The sequence below is a fragment of the Parasteatoda tepidariorum genome, chromosome 9 (assembly GCF_982258835.1).
Source record: "Parasteatoda tepidariorum strain Cologne lab strain chromosome 9, Ptep-v5.0, whole genome shotgun sequence".
Classification (NCBI taxonomy): domain Eukaryota; kingdom Metazoa; phylum Arthropoda; class Arachnida; order Araneae; family Theridiidae; genus Parasteatoda; species Parasteatoda tepidariorum.
Genome location: NC_141763.1, coordinates 68,591,183 through 68,607,535, shown reverse-complemented (window position 1 = coordinate 68,607,535; position 16,353 = coordinate 68,591,183). Strand labels below are relative to the sequence as shown.

At 28.4% G+C, this 16,353-nt stretch overlaps 1 protein-coding gene across 1 annotated transcript in view; it reads left to right on the top strand.

Moving 5' to 3' along the window:
* The window catches only part of LOC107444686 (C-Maf-inducing protein), a 69,387-nt gene that overhangs the window by 45,159 nt on the left and 7,875 nt on the right, over positions 1-16,353 (top strand). Inside the window, exons 10-16 of the mRNA XM_043038702.3 lie at positions 1,270-1,365; positions 8,163-8,228; positions 9,740-9,766; positions 9,859-10,015; positions 12,910-13,167; positions 15,018-15,065; positions 15,155-15,301. Of these exons, the coding sequence (XP_042894636.1) occupies positions 1,270-1,365; positions 8,163-8,228; positions 9,740-9,766; positions 9,859-10,015; positions 12,910-13,167; positions 15,018-15,065; positions 15,155-15,301 (799 nt within the window). The remainder of the gene's footprint in view (positions 1-1,269; positions 1,366-8,162; positions 8,229-9,739; positions 9,767-9,858; positions 10,016-12,909; positions 13,168-15,017; positions 15,066-15,154; positions 15,302-16,353) is intronic.

The window sequence follows — 16,353 nt, the reverse complement described above, 5'->3', positions numbered from 1 at the left end:
CATAAAACCAGTGAATCTCTCTAATTAAATATAACTGTAAAAATTTCGGTATGATATTTCATGGTAAGTATGGATTTTACCGATGATGCACCTGAAGTGCCGATGCTTTATACCGTAATTTGATATGGTATTTTTTACTGTATACAGAATTAAATACAATGCAAAACACTTCCCCCTTAAAAATTATATTAAGACTAAGCGAATGATGAATAAACTATGAAACAAAAAGTTCTGAGTGACATTTTTGAAAAAAAATTGCGTTTTCACAGAAATATTATTTTATTTTAGTCTTATTTAATCATTCAACAGTTATTTTGCTAAGTCATTAAATTACTCAAATATCGGTTGAGGAAAGTATTGACATTTTTAAAGTGTTTTCAGAGAAGAAGGTTTCAAGTAAATTTGGGAATGAACAAGAAAAAAAAAACTATAGAGAGCCTATCTTATCTTGAAGACAAATAAAAATGCTAATTGTAAGAACGCTACGACGCGAACAGTTCAAATGACTGTTTGGCATTTCATCTATTGGAAATGGGGATTTAAAAAATATAGACAAAGTGTAATCTTTATTTCCTATTCTCAACGTATAAACGTTAAAGTTGATTTATTCCCATTTTCTGAAAAGTCAGTTCAATTGTTCACCTAATCAACTGTGCATTTATTTTGTAAGTTATTAATTCAATTTCAAATCATTTCTGATAAATGATTATAAATCATAATAAATAGCTCTATTTTGTATTTTTGCATTACGGCTTTAACTCATTATGACTAACGCTTTTATATCTTTAACTCATTGTGACTAACACTTAAACACTTTTATATCTTTAACTTATTATAGCTAAAACTTTAACGCATATATATCTTTATCTTATTATGGCTAACACTCTTTGACACATATATATATCTTTAACTCATTATGGCTAAATCTTTAACACATATATATCTTTATGTCATTATGGTTCTCAATAAGAGATATTAACAACCTCGTAATGACAGGACTGTAGTTTTCATTTTGTTTCTATACTTTTATTTATGTCTCAATATTATTGCTGTAATGGACGTTAAATAAATTCTCTGTGTTCTTTTTTTTAAAAATTTAAATAGAAGTATAGATTTCATTAATTTTTTTTAAAATCACAATTAGAGTTTGCCGTTCTTAAAAATATATAATTTAAGAATTTGAAACTTTTTGATATTTTTATTCGATTAAATGAAAATGTGTTTTTATTTTAATAAATATGTAATGATTTTTTTCCTTAAATATTTCAGTGAATTCTTGGAAGAAGCTAACCAGACTAAAAGTGATTTAGAATACATTAACTGGGAGACAAAATTAGATTGTTTTACTTACATTTTTTCTTTACTGTAAGTATTATATTTTCTAATTCATGCATTTATATGTTTCTAAATTTAAATCAATCTGCTTAAAGGTGCCCAAATAAAAGGAAGTTTTGAAAAATATTTATTTGGAATTTTTTTTTAAATATAGAGTTGAAACCACTCATCATAAAATTCTGTTTTTCAACTTTGCTTCAAATTTTTTTAAGCGAATTTCTGATCCATGTTTTGGCATCACTGTATCCGAATTTTAGGAATACAATACCTAAAACCTTTGATGAGAGTAAATACCTAAGCCAGTCAATACCTAAACCCTTTGATAAAAGTTTTTATTAGCTATCTATATGCTTTCATACCTGATGTTTCAATAAAAATGTTTGATCACACTTTGAAACTAAGTAGGGTATCAATAGCGTAAAATTAAATAAATAAAATCATAATTTTGTTGATTGACCAAAGATTAAATCAAAATTGGGTTCGAATCCTCGAAACTAATCTTTCACAAATTATTTTATTGTTAAAATAAATCTTTTAAAAATTATTTTAACATAAAAAAAGGCTCTTTATAAATTTTTTTCTTTTGAAAATATACCGTTTATAAGATTTTCTTTTAAGAAGATTTTTCACATAATCACAAAAACACAACCCTACTTTCCTAAAAATTTCAATACATTTTTAACAATTTCGCAAAAACAGAACCTGTTATAAAAAGCCTTGATTAACCTTTGTTTATTATACAAAAAACAATTTTGACTTATATGATTTATATCGAAAAAACAATTATTCATATAATTTGTCATTATTTTAAACAGTTTTTAAGTGCACTGTATAAAATTCCGGATTAAATTACGATATAAAGTACCGGCACTCTGTAAAATCAATTTTCACCGTAAAATACTATACCGTAGTTTTTTTACAGTAATTATTTGAAAAAAGTGGCTCATTGATTTTACGGTAATTATTATTGTAAAAATTACGATTTATCAGACTTTTTTGCTCCGTAATATGTTTCGGTAGAAATGGATTTTAAAGTGTGGTGTCATTGTAAAACAGAATTACTTCAAAGTAATAATTCAATTAAAATGTTTTTCTTGGATTATAACATCATTTTAATATGTATAAGCCCAATATTATGGGGGGTAAGTCTGTTTTTTTTACAAAATACATGCATGAGGTTGTACCCATAATGACCAGCAATGTTTGCCATGAAGCAGAGGGTGGCATTCTACTTCAAGAAGCAGCAAACCTGAAATTAGATGTATCCATGAACTTACTCGTACTTTCAAGAGCCGTACGAATGAACAATACAAATAAGTGTATAATCTAATTTATTGCACAATCTGATAATCAATTTTATATTGATATACACTGTTTTATATTGATATGGCCATGCATATTCACTGTTTTCAACAGTAAAGGAATGACTAGCACACTCTCTCAAAGATTTCTGGTGTGTTAGTTTAGTCTGCAGCAACAACGATTCTCGCTATAAGATATTCAGTCAATTTCACAAGCGTCTCGTACACTTAATATTTCATGTGTCTCAGATTTAAACATCTAGAGGGTTGAGGTCCGGTGAGCGAAGAGGCCGAGTCACGCGTCCAGCAAGTCTTCATTCTTTTCAAATTAAGTGATTCAGATCAATGATTCGAATTAAGGTGATTTGAATTAGTTAGGAATCAAGAGAATCAGGAGATTCAAATACTAATTTGAATAGTGATTTAAATTGCAATACAAAATAAGTGATTTGAATCAAAGGACTCGAATCAGTGATTCGAATCTAGAGAATCGGATCAGAAATTCGAATCAAGTGATTCAGATCATTATTCAAATCCAGTGATTCGTACAACAGGATTTGAATTAGAGATTCAAATCATGTGAATCTGATTAATGATTTGAATCGAGTGATTAGAATTAAGTGATGCTTTATATAGAGTAATTCGCATCACTGATTCGAATAACGTAACTTAACAAATCGATCACGAATCCTGTGATTCAAATCAAATGATTCAAAACACTATTCAGCCTAGATTCTAATTACAGTACACTTGCCTAGTACTCTTTTTTTTCCCTTTACCAAATGTCGATAGAGAAACAAATGCATTAAAACTTCAGAATTCTTTAAATAATTATAAATAATAATAATAAATAAATCATTAAATATATTTATCATAATTTTTGTATAATTTTATATTTATGAATTGTGCTAAATGCTGTAAATACTTTTTATTGTGGCAATTAAAAAGCAATTAAGGAGATGCATTACTATTTTTTCTCATTTATTTTTTTAATGCGGATTTATCATCGAATTCCTTGAATAGAATATCTTGATTTCTCAATAATGGTTGCGCAATAATCTCTATTTAATAAGAAATTTTTAACTATGCATTACTTAGTATCAATGTGAAACAAAATCAGCTGAAATTTAAGAAACAATAATTCATAGTAATTTAAATAAATTCCGATAAAAATAACTGATTCGAATCCCCAAAGTGAACTAATTTTATTGATTCGAATCTATCTTATGATTCGTTTTCCCCAACTCTATATGCGATCCTGTTTATCATGGTAGAGTTGATCGTCTGAAATAGTTGGATCGCTTGGAATTCAGTTTATAGGTATGAAGTTATCTGCATTAAGTGTGATAAAAAATCACTCTTTATTCATATATTTCCATGTCATTTGTGTTCGACTGAAACATATAAGGTCGTGTTTAATATAAAAAAAAATATTGAATTATCTGAATAAAGGAGTGATTTTATTTCTTAGAAGACATAAAATATGATGTATGAAAATGCTGTATTTCTAGTTGGGGGATATGAAAGTAATGTCGTTTCGATGAATTTGATATTTGTTATCGAGATTTTATTTTTAATCAATAATATATTCACCCTCGTTAGCAACAACCTTTCAATGCCGGATCGAAGATAAATCGAAAAAAAGGAATTGGTTAAGACTAACGAATATTTAATGCGCCGAAACGGCATTACTTTCCAGTCCCCCTAACATATACATTAAATCTGATGAAAATGATGACTGATCTGCATTATCATTGGTCAGATAAATCATATGGTACAGTTCATTTTTCCCATATGAAGTTCCACACTCCTTAGAATGACATCGACATAAAATTTATTAAAGTTGTAATTTATTAAAAGGAACAGTTGTAATTTATTAAAGTTTCAACGGTATTGTTTGCTTATAAAATAATTCCTTACCTCTAATTGAAAGGTATATACCAGGAAAAAAAATAAACCTAAAAATTGAAATCGTGAAGTAAGAAGAGCTTAAAAAGTGTTCAGGGAAAAATATATCACATGGCCAACTTATAAAGCACTACAAATTCCTGGAATAAATAATTGTGGAAATGTTGAAAAGTTTTTGATGTAAATTTTTAATTTTGTTAAAAAATTTATTCTAAGAATTAATTCTAAATATGCAAGACAAAATGCTAATTTGTATTTAAAAGAAGTTTCGACTTGTTCATGATGGGCCAGCAAAGGGTTATGCGATTTCAAGATATCAAAATAGCATGTGTGCATACCGAAGTATTTCAATTTAAAGCATAAAAAGATTTTATTCAGCTTTGTTAAATAAAAAAAAAATGATTTTTATTTTTTTTAAAGTTTTCTAATTTACGTTTTCGTGAGAAAAAAAATCGGAGATTAGAGGTGGAAATGAATGCTATATTAATGCGAAATTTATAGAAATCATTTTCAAAATTACTTACAAAAGTCGACAAAAAAGTGGCGCTGTAAACATAAATGGCTGTAAAAATCACCGTTCAGAACACCCAACATGGATCTTGTTTTCCAATAAAAGCTTACAACAAAATGCTTTGGTAATTTTTACTCATTTTTGTTTATTTTTAAAGCTTGGAGCTCCATCAGTGGGCAATTTTTGTTTATTTTTAAAGCTTAGAACGCCATCAATTGAGAATTTTTGTTTATTTGCAAAGCTTAGCCCGCCATCAGAGCATATGGATGTAAGCATTCAAGCATGCTGCTGTAAACATTTGTATACGTTTGCAGTTCCATATAGCACACAGAGCTATCTCTGACCGAATTTTGTAATAAGTTAGAAAAAATATGTACACAAATCTTAGAACTTTTACTTTTTATTTTTATTTTAACACATTGGGCTCCGCGTGGCATCGATAAATGCTTCAGCTCATAAATTCAAGAAGGCCGTGTGGCTCTATGCTTTGACTATATGGCACATTACAATGTTAAACATATAGACATTAGAAATCCATAACTATTGTTACCTGATTATAATTATTAAAACTTATTTAAAACTTTTTGAATGATATGTTTTTATAGAGGCAGAAAAAAATGGACTAAAAATAGACTAAACAGAATAATACATTTATATCATTTTTCACTGTCCAAAGCAATTTCCTGTTGTTAAGTTTTAATTTCATCAGTTCTGGTTCTTATAAATTCAGCCTTGGCACTAATGTATCTGAAACATTTAAGAGGTCTTATGGCTTCTTAAGGAATATATCTTTAGAATGAGATCATTTTTTCACGCTTGTTCGACTTAATTGATTGAATTTAGTGTCTTTAAGTGCGTCATAAGAAAATCGTTTCATTTAAAAATAACCTTTTGTTTAATAAAAAATATTTGAGGTTTTCGAAGGAAAAAAGAAGTAAATTAGAAGATAGAAGCAATTAATGGGACTAGTGGGCTCTGTCCTCTGCTGACTACTATCATAAGATTACTCAATAAATGAAAGATAAGCAATGATAATGAAAATGTCTCAACAATGATAAGAAAATGGCTTTTAGTTTTGATCCTTTAATTTTGAATAATATCTGAAAAGATAAATATTATAATAGCAAAAGAATAATGCTAAGAAAAGATGATTTATGGATATTACAGAATAAAAGGTTAAAAAACATAATATGGACATAAGATAATGGCTAATATGTTAGCAAATGAGCAAAAAGGTTAGCAAATGGGCAAAATGATTCGTTTCATTTGCTAGCATTATTCCTTTCTTAAAACATGACTTCAATTATTTAACGAAAAATAAATTGCCTGCCAAAATTTATTCCTCAATTTCGCTAACAAGATAAAAAAAAAGGCAGGTATGTATATAAAGAGTAATTCAAAAAAAATAATACGTAAAAATTTAAATATAATTTCAATATTAAACTATTTCATTATATATAGTACTTTGTAATCTTTAACTTTTATAAAAAGTTTCAAAATCTATGTAAAAGATAGACATTAGGGGTTGCGAAATAATATTTAACAGTAAAAGGAATAAAAACTCTAAAGAATTACAATGAATAACCACTTAGGAAGCTGGGTTGAAAGCATCAAAATTTGCTTGATTGACAGGAGAAACAGAAGAGTTGAAAGATGACTGTTGGAAGTACTTCAAAATTTCATTCGGCAATCAAACTGGTTTTGACGTTTTTAAGCTCATTAGTTCCTTGGAAATTTGACCGATATCAATAATGCTTTTTTTAATATTAATTAGCGTTTTCTACTAACATGTGTATTTTACTTTTTGACAAGTATTCTAAAAATATATATTTATGGTGGTGGCTTATCTGTATTTGCATAAATATTTATTAATTAAGTAAATATTGATAACACAATTTAAATATATACTTTGCACTTATTTTGTTTAAGTAAACACTTTAATCGTTTTAAAGAGTATAATTGAATAGAATATATTTAATTTAACTTAATAAAACACTACAAAATCCAATTTTATCTAAAAACCATCGACTTCAGATATAATACGTCAGATAATATCTGATTACTTAGGTAAGAACAATTTTTGTAGGTATTTCATAAAATTATTCACCTGTCACCATTTATGGTATATAATTATTATGGGGCATAATTAACTACTTATTATGGTATATAATTAATTTCTCTCAACCAGTCACAACATTAATATGTAGTTTATTAATTTTTGCATACAGACAAATTTTGAGTAAGATTGGCTGGATAATGATTTTTCAGATTGCAATTGCAACTTGTTATTCTACCGGTTCAAGTTACGATCATTGCTTTTGATGTATACATTACATTACTTAAAAGTAATGTATTGAACTTAGTACAGTACGCAATCATGAAAAAGAACCGCCTTCAATAACTTTTGATCTAATTGCCGGATTTTCACGTTCTAGGACTCAATCTTAATGGCTCGAGGAGTTGACTTCCAATATGCTAATTAATTAGAGAAGACGATGTCTTAAGTTGCGAAATCAAGCTCAAAACCTTACTTGTTCTGAATAAATGTACCTTTTTTTAGACGGATTTGGATTCTTGATCCAAGAAATATGGGGGGTAGCCGCATTCTGGGAAACATGGTCCTATTAGTTTGGTCAGGAGAACGGTTCAAAGCTTTGAACTTTTAATATTAGTTTTATTTTTCACGTCTTTCACCATTTCTCGAGAAATTTTTAAGTGAATTGAAAAATTTTCACACGCAGTTATTAAATTCCTTTATTCAAAGATATTTCCGTGCAAAAAAAACTTTTGGGAAAATAATTTTCATTTTTCATTATTTTATTTAATAATAATCGGAAAAATTTTGAAGTGTAAGGTAAAAATCTTTTACACCATTTTAAAGAATGTAATGTTAGATGGAAAAAAATACAAATTTCAGTGAAATTGGTTGAAGAGTTTCTTAGAAATCAAATTTAAAAAATACGACTTTTTTAAAGGATTGATAGATTTGATCCGTTGGATCCGGTCAAAAGTTATTTAGAGTGGCACGATCTTTTCAGCACTTTGTGCAACATATTACATTGTGTACTGTTGTGATTTATTTATTTATAATGTTTGTATTATTTCAGAACAACGTTCGACGATTGGCGAGTGCATATAGCTGAGTTATTACAACCTATTCCCTTTCATGATGAGTAAGTATATTTATGAAATGTTAAAAAAAGCACCTTCTGACATTTTTATAAAATATTATTCTGGCAACAATGGAAAAAATTAATATTTTATATTTCATATTAAGCATGCTGAGAGCTGTGTTGCAGCAATTATTTCTTTCGTATAACTTGTATATACCAATCTGAAGTTGGGCTGACTTTTCAAATTATTCAGTTCTTTATCTATCACCTGCATCAACTCAAACCAATTTTTAATTTTATCAAACTAATAAGAAGAACGTTTTAGAACAGGAATTTAGGAAGGGAAAACAATTAAAGATTTAAGTTCTGAGTGACATTTTATTGCATTTGAGTAAAATAGCTTTAAAGTTCATACTTTGGAAGAATAAAATAAAGTTTATGTATTTTATTTTTCCCCCGCAAGTTTTCAATTGATGGAATCTGTAGATCTAAAACTATCATTACTTCTTAGCGTTCTTGTTTTTGGCGTTTTAATAGAGTGGTTTTGCAAAGCGTTACTGTTCTCTCTAACACTAACGTCTCGCTATTAAAGCTTCTTAGCTTATACGTGAAAATTTCTCCACAATTTCAGTATCGCTGAAGAGTACAAAATAAGGTTTGCTTTATGGTTAAAGTAAGACTAACTCTAAGCAAAATCTCACTAATGTGTTGGTAATATGCTTTGCTAACTGTTATTATTATGTTAAATGTTGTTAACTGTTTATTCCGAAATAGGAGTCTTTAGGCCTGTTTATGCAGTTTTAATTCTTGTACCAATATTGATTGAAAACTTGCTTTGCTTGGATCGAGTTTAAACGATCAGTCGAATTCCTGGTCTAAATCCATGGATGATAGTTGAGCGTGTTCTACTTTCCATGCAAATTTTTTCTTTCATAACCAAATAGCTTCTAAAACTTCATGAAGTAAGCGAGTGGGCAAATAATAATTATATTTTATTATCAGTTTTCATACATTCTAATCTAAATAAATTGATCCATTAGGATCCATTTGTGTTGCCTTCATGTAAGTTTGAGTTTTATAACTTCGAATATGAACAATGCGCATGAGTAGTTTATTAATACGACCAACGAGTAACATTTAAGAACTTGAATAGTGTCAGCGAATCATTCAATTTTTTGGACAGAGACATTCTTCCAAATCATTGGATTCAAGAACTTGGAACGTAGAAACAGGCCTTTTCCTCCATTACAAGAGCACTCAAACACTACCTCTTAATAATTTTATTCACATTATATTAGTACTATCTGGAAAACTTAAAAAAAAATATGATAAATCTCAAAGAAAATAAGATAATTCTCTAAGAATTTTGATTTTTTCTTCGAATTTTTAATTTCAATTTAATTTTTAATTTCAAATTTCTGATAGTCTTCAAAATAATCTAAGCTTTTTAAATTTATTAAAAAATTTTTTATGGGTAGTTTTTAAATATTAGTTTTAAAAACATGACAAAGTTGTCACGGTTTAAAGTTTTATGTTTAAAATATTAATAACAATAATTATTTTTATTTCAGTGCTCTGGCTTGCGTGAATTTTACATCGTAAGTACACAAATTCATTCATAGATTAATTATATCTCACCGTTGTGGTAATGTGATAAATTATTTTAAATCATTCGATCCTTTCTTTTTAGAAAAATGAAAGAAGTGATGCGATCATTCGTTCAAGATGACAGATGCCAGGTGCATCAGAATCTAGTTACTGTAAGAGATGAAAAAGTTGGTTGGCTTGATATATATTGCCTGGGAAACGTTGCCTGCGATGATGAAGGTGACCTCTGGAGTTTGATGGTAACTAAATTTGAATAATTAATTAATTTAAACAATGTTGCCATCTTTGAGAAACAGTAGCAGTTGGTCAGAAGAGTTCCGGCTCTTCAACTATTTCATTTGGTTTCATTACTTTCAGTTCTTAATAATTAAAATAAATAGATAAAGAATTATACTTTTCTCATTATTTAAGTTAATTAAGTTCTTGTTATCTTGTTCTTTAAAAAAGTTTGGAAACTGTTAAATATTTCGAGAAAAATACATCGGATCGAAAAAGAGAAGGAAGCCCCATTCAATATTTTTAAGAGACATCTAACGATACTAAACTCTATCTTTCACCCCCAACCTTGTGAAGTGGGGGGCAATTTTGGAATCTTGAATATGAATCCTATTTTTTATTGTAGGCTCGGATTCTCTAGAAAAAAGTAACCCTTTTTGAGTAACAGGTTTAGGTATTTTTTCACACATGGCGCTGTAACAGAAAAAATTAAGTTTTTCAAAATGTTAATTAAATTTTTTAAACTGTTAAAAATTAACTAGAGACCCATCGAAAATAAAAATAAATAAAACTAAAAAGGCTTCGGTATTTTTTTAAGGGTAAAAAAATCGTTACATGTTTTTTAACGTATTTATTTGTAGCTTATTAATCTAAAATAAAAATAAATATAACTAAAAACCTCTTGGTATTTTTTTCGAAATTTTTGTTGTTGTTTATAACGTGTCTATTTTTATCTTCTTTATTTGATGGGTCTCGAAATTAGTCGTTTTAAGTAGCTTGTATCTCATTTAAGTTTCCTCGGTCACAGTACTATCTGTGAAGCGAAATGCAGAAACCTATAACTCAAATAGAATTGCTTTTTCTGAAGAATCCAAATCTGCAATGGAAAATAAAGGTTCATATTTAAGATTTCACATTTGTCCTCCACCCCATACCTGGGGGGATGAGGGTTAAATATCGAGTTAGGATAGTTTTTAAAAATATTGAATGTATCTAGTTTCACTTTTCGAAGCAATGTATGTTTCTCGAGATAATTGACTGTTTCCAAACCTTTTTTTACACTTTACATATATCATATTAAAAAATACTTTATTCTTTCTGTTTTAGCAACTAATTTTACATTTTTATTGTTTCCATAGTTTAAAAATCATACGTCTTTACTGCTTTCGTTATTGAAATATTATATGCCTTTACTGTTTTAATGACTCAATTATTTTACAATTGTTTTTGATAGTTCTCTCAATAGATCTTTTGATAGTTTTCTCAATTTCTTTGATATTTCAAAATGATGTACGTCGTTTCTATTTTGGTAGTTCAAATATACGTCTTTACTGTTTCGATAATTCAAATATTATAAAGTAGGAGTAACGTATAGTAAGCAGCTTATGAAAGCAAGTTAAGCGAGCATTAAAGATGTATGTCTATACTGTCCCGAGAGTTCACCTATTACACGAAACAATTCTTTCACCTATTATACTTAATAATTCAACACTTCGACATGTCTAATATTATACGTCTTTACTACTTCAATAGCTCAAATATTGCATTTCTTTAATGCTTCTATAATTCAAATATTATTCGTTTATACTGTTTTAAATATTACATGTCTGGAATATCTGACACTTTTAGTCAATATTTAGTTGTCTAGGATACAATATTTAAAAATTGAATGATAGTATTGTATGTCTTTACTTCATCACATCAAATATTGTGCATCTTACCGGTTACAATAATTTTTATATTAATTGTTTTTGAATAAAGTTAAACAATGTAAATCAAGGACAAAAAATTAAACAAATAATGAGATTAATAAAAAAAACTGATTACCTGCGCGTTGTTCACATTTTTCAGCTTTATTCACGTGTAGCACTAAGTATGCTCTATCTTTATTTGGATTATAAGTCTCTAATTCCGATAGTTCAAACATTATACACTTCTTAACTTTTTTAATACCTCAAACATAATATATCGTTGACTGTTTTAATTATATTAAATACGTCTTACGTTTCAAATTAGCGCATTCAAAAATTTAACAGGAATTGGGGAAAATATTACTCCAATAAAATAAGAGAGAAATTGAAAATTAATCCACCATAATTGTAAAATAATTTTAAGTGATAATCTAAGTCTTAATAACTACAAGTGATAGCGTAAATTAAATAAAAGATAAGATAAGCTCGTCGTTGTTGGAAGCTATTGCTTGCAGTTATAGCCTATATCAATTTAAAATAAATTCAGTCTTTCGACATTATTCTATTTGAACAAAAATTATGTAAGCTATGATTGCTAAATAAAATAGCTTTTTTTCAAGCTATTTCATTTAGCTATCTACCTTTCTCCAGTTTAAACATTTTAATAATTTTCAAAATGTCACTATTAACTTTCTAGTGTATCGCATTCTGCATAGACTCTAAAGTATAAATCTAATAAAATACTTGAAATTAAATAGCACCAAGAGTATCGCGTACTAGAGCTTAGATACTTAAATACAATCTCAGAAAAAACTGACGCAACAATATACTTGTTGCATAATACGGTACGAATTCGCTGCAACTTAAACATGTATTTACCTTAATAAAATTCAAAACTATTTTCCCTACTTTAGATTATAGCAATGTGTTTGAGTGAAATGATATATCATATTTATGATCATGATACATCATGATGAATATGATATGATTTAAATGAGCACCACATTAAGGTTGTAGAGTATTCGAACGATCTTAAGGCTCGAAATGGTCGTTGTAGTCTATGTAAAACTTAAAGGTTAGCTTTATCTAGACAATAGAAGCGAGCGTCATAATTATTTATGTGACTACAGAAAGTAGATGGCGCATGACTTGATTAGGCCTCTTGTTAAATGTAGTAATTATAATGTTGATTTCACGATCACTGTTTTATTGTTGGCGATTTTCAGCTGGATCGATTGATCACTTGCTGCTTCAAGAGGCGGAAGTTCTTGCAATCACTAGCCAAACAGCAACTGGGTCCGTGTCTGCTGCGCGCCTTAAGGGAAGACGAAACGTGCCAAAAAACGTTGTGTGCCTTGCTGGAGATGAATGTAGTGGACAACAAAGACCTCCAGCTGCAAATCATCACCACCCTTCAGAGTACCTCCATTGGAAAGAGACACTATGCTACTCTGTGCGAGAAGCAGATGCATTTGAGACAGCTGGTAGGTTCAGTCGAATGAAAATATTGAGTACCCTCGTAGTAATGTCACTTGCTTAGAATACATCTCACTTATGACTGATATTATAAAACTCATAGCGCAACACTGAATATATCATGATCATATCTGAGCTGTTCGGAAATGGGTGATCACTTTATGTTAGAGCGATAACACGCCATTTTATATAGTTTGTCTAAAGTAAGAACTCTCCTAGCCGTCTGGACCCGTGGCGGTGACTATGGTAACGAGGTATAACTATTTCAAGTAGGGATGTGGGATAACTGCTTAGGATAGGTTTCAGTGAGAGAAAGGGAATATTTTTCTTCAGTCTTCGGTGTTAGCCCTAAAGTGAAAAGAAGCTACCCTCCCTTAAATGCGCTATTCTTGTTTCCATAGCAGCAGCCTCAGACTTTGCGGCGCGGGGAGTTCTCACAGTAGACAAACTATAGACTGGTTGATTTTGGGTTCTGTCGCATGCATCGCTACGCAAGTCGTTCCTCAGGTGCAGGTCCATCCAACAGATGGTACTTGACTCAATAAATAGCTGATTATTGTGTATCCCCCATCTAAAGTACGGTAGTGTCTTATAACTTTTAATTAATTCTATCCATATTCTCATTAATAAAAAATCAGATCTGTAATTAAATGAGGACCAGCAGGAAAAATGGGTGCAACGCATGACCACATAAAGAGCTCCATTTTTTAAATTATAAAGAAACACTTTCAAGTTAAGGTTTCACTTTAACATAGAGCTATGAAAAGTAACTTTATAACGCAGCTTGTTTGAAGATTTGATTCGCGCTTCTTCTGTAGAATGTTATTCCTCTTTATTATAAATATATTAAAATACTATATTAAACTAACTGAATATTTCAACTTTGGTAACAGACCGAAGTAAATTGTTTATAAGGGAGATTTAGGACGTTTGAAAATCTTATTAAAAAAACTATCTAAAAAGTAACTAAAAAGTATACTAAAAAGTAACTATAACTAAAAAGTAGATTAATTTCCAATATTCTTATCATTTTGCAACACGACGAGTGATTCTTATAATTAAAATTTATAAAATTGCTATTTTTAGAAATACATTTTAAATGGGGAAATTATTTATTATTACGGATGTTTGATTGATATTCTTGAAGCTATTGAAAAGCTTTAAAATCATTTACTTAGAAAATCTTGCAGCTCTATCAATATAACAAGGAACGCATGCACATTAATTTGATAATTTTCTTTAATGAGAGCTACTGTTACAATGAAACGCAACATAAAAATACTTTTCTCGTTCGTATTAAAGAGTTTTTTTATTAAAAGAGTATAAAAACATTTATTTATTTTAAACTTATTGTGGTGTGATTAGTTCTACCAGAAATGTTGACACTTATTGAAAAGTAAAATTTTTTTGTGAAATTTTATATCTACATTAATGGACAACAAGTATTATGCGTGATTAGCTCTCATAAAAATAATTTTCACAAAGTTATAAACAGTTTCCAAAGATTTTAAAAAATACGATTAGTTTTTTACAATGCATTTTTAACTCACATAAAAGTAATTCTTTTATGCAGCATATTTCTATTTGGATTTAAAGTCAAACGAAGTGTTTTTAGGTAAGGTAAAAAAAGATCTATTAGGCGAATATTTTTTATATAATGTTTTTCTTAAATCGATATTTTCGATTGTTTTACTTAATCGTTGGGCATTAATAGGTTACTATTGAAGAAAGCGAATTTATATGCATTTTTCTATACAGTTATACACAAAAGAGTATTTTTTTGAAACAATGTTTTGCTAATAAATGATCTATATTATAATTATAATGTTCTATAGAATTTTTTTCTTTTCTATTTTAGCAACAAAAGGGTGGTCCGAAAAAACTCGCTTTGCCTTCCAAATCTACTGTAAGATTTTTTTAAAATTTTTTTAATTTAATTTTTTTTTACATAGATTGAATTAGAAATACTTTAATTACTAATTGCTGTGATTTTAGGATGCAGACGTATCCCGCCTGTTGAGCAGTGGTTCTTTTGGAGATTTGGAATGTTTATCTCTAGCGTTCACCCAAGTGACTAGCGCATGCGCAGAAGAGCTCATTAAACTTGAATCACTTCGTTACCTCAACCTGTGGTCGACGCAGGTAAATTTTATCCTTCATAACGACAATTGAGATAGTTACGTTATTGCACAATAATAACACTTGATAGAGTTCCAATTGAACTATATTATCGTGAGATTCTACTAATAATATAAATAATATAAATTGGCACATGAATTAGCATCAATAATGTAAATTGGTATCAAATAATTAAATAGGCATCCAAGTTGACTCTTGTCTTCCAAATCAATCCTTTTTGAACTATATAGTTCAGCATTTTAAGGTGCGGATAAATTAAATTTGTTTTACTCATTGACGAAATAAAATAGATTACCGAATTATTATTATAATTTATAAATTGGAATCAATAATATAAATTGGTATCAAATAATTAAATAGGCTGCTAAGTTGAATCATGTCGTGCAAATCAATCCTTTTTGAACGATATAGTTTAGTATTTTAAGGTAAGGATATATTAAATTTTTTTTTTATCCATAGACAAAATAAAATAGATTACCGAATTATTATTATTATAATTGTTTTGAATTCTGGCTAAGATCAAACAGGTAAAAATTTGTAGGTTTTTATCTTTAAAACTTTAAATTTTGTTTTACAATTTTTATCTCAGCATTGCATCTATTAAAATTATAAACTAAAATTATAAAAAAAAGCGAAGAAATTATAAACTAAATTCTAAGCTTGCCTTCTCTTGAAGATTGATTTAAATGAAATAATTGTGTTATTATTATCTTGATTTTAGAAATTATATCGAAGAAAAACTGAAAGGATATTTTTCTAACCATATAATAAATTCAATTTTCTAAGTCAATTTTGATACATAAAAGGATTGAAAAATTAAATCATTAATCATAGTCCCCTGATGAAATACTGTTCTGCAAACACACATTTATATTTTGATTTTAATTATTAAGATTTAATTTGTGTCTTATTTTTATGATATTTTTCTAATAATATAATGTATTTTTATTAATTAAAATTAAATTATTTTTCAACCAAATACTTATGATATTTATAGTAATGTATTTAATGGTCAGAGTAGAGTTATTAGGAATTGCCTATAATTTCAATAATTT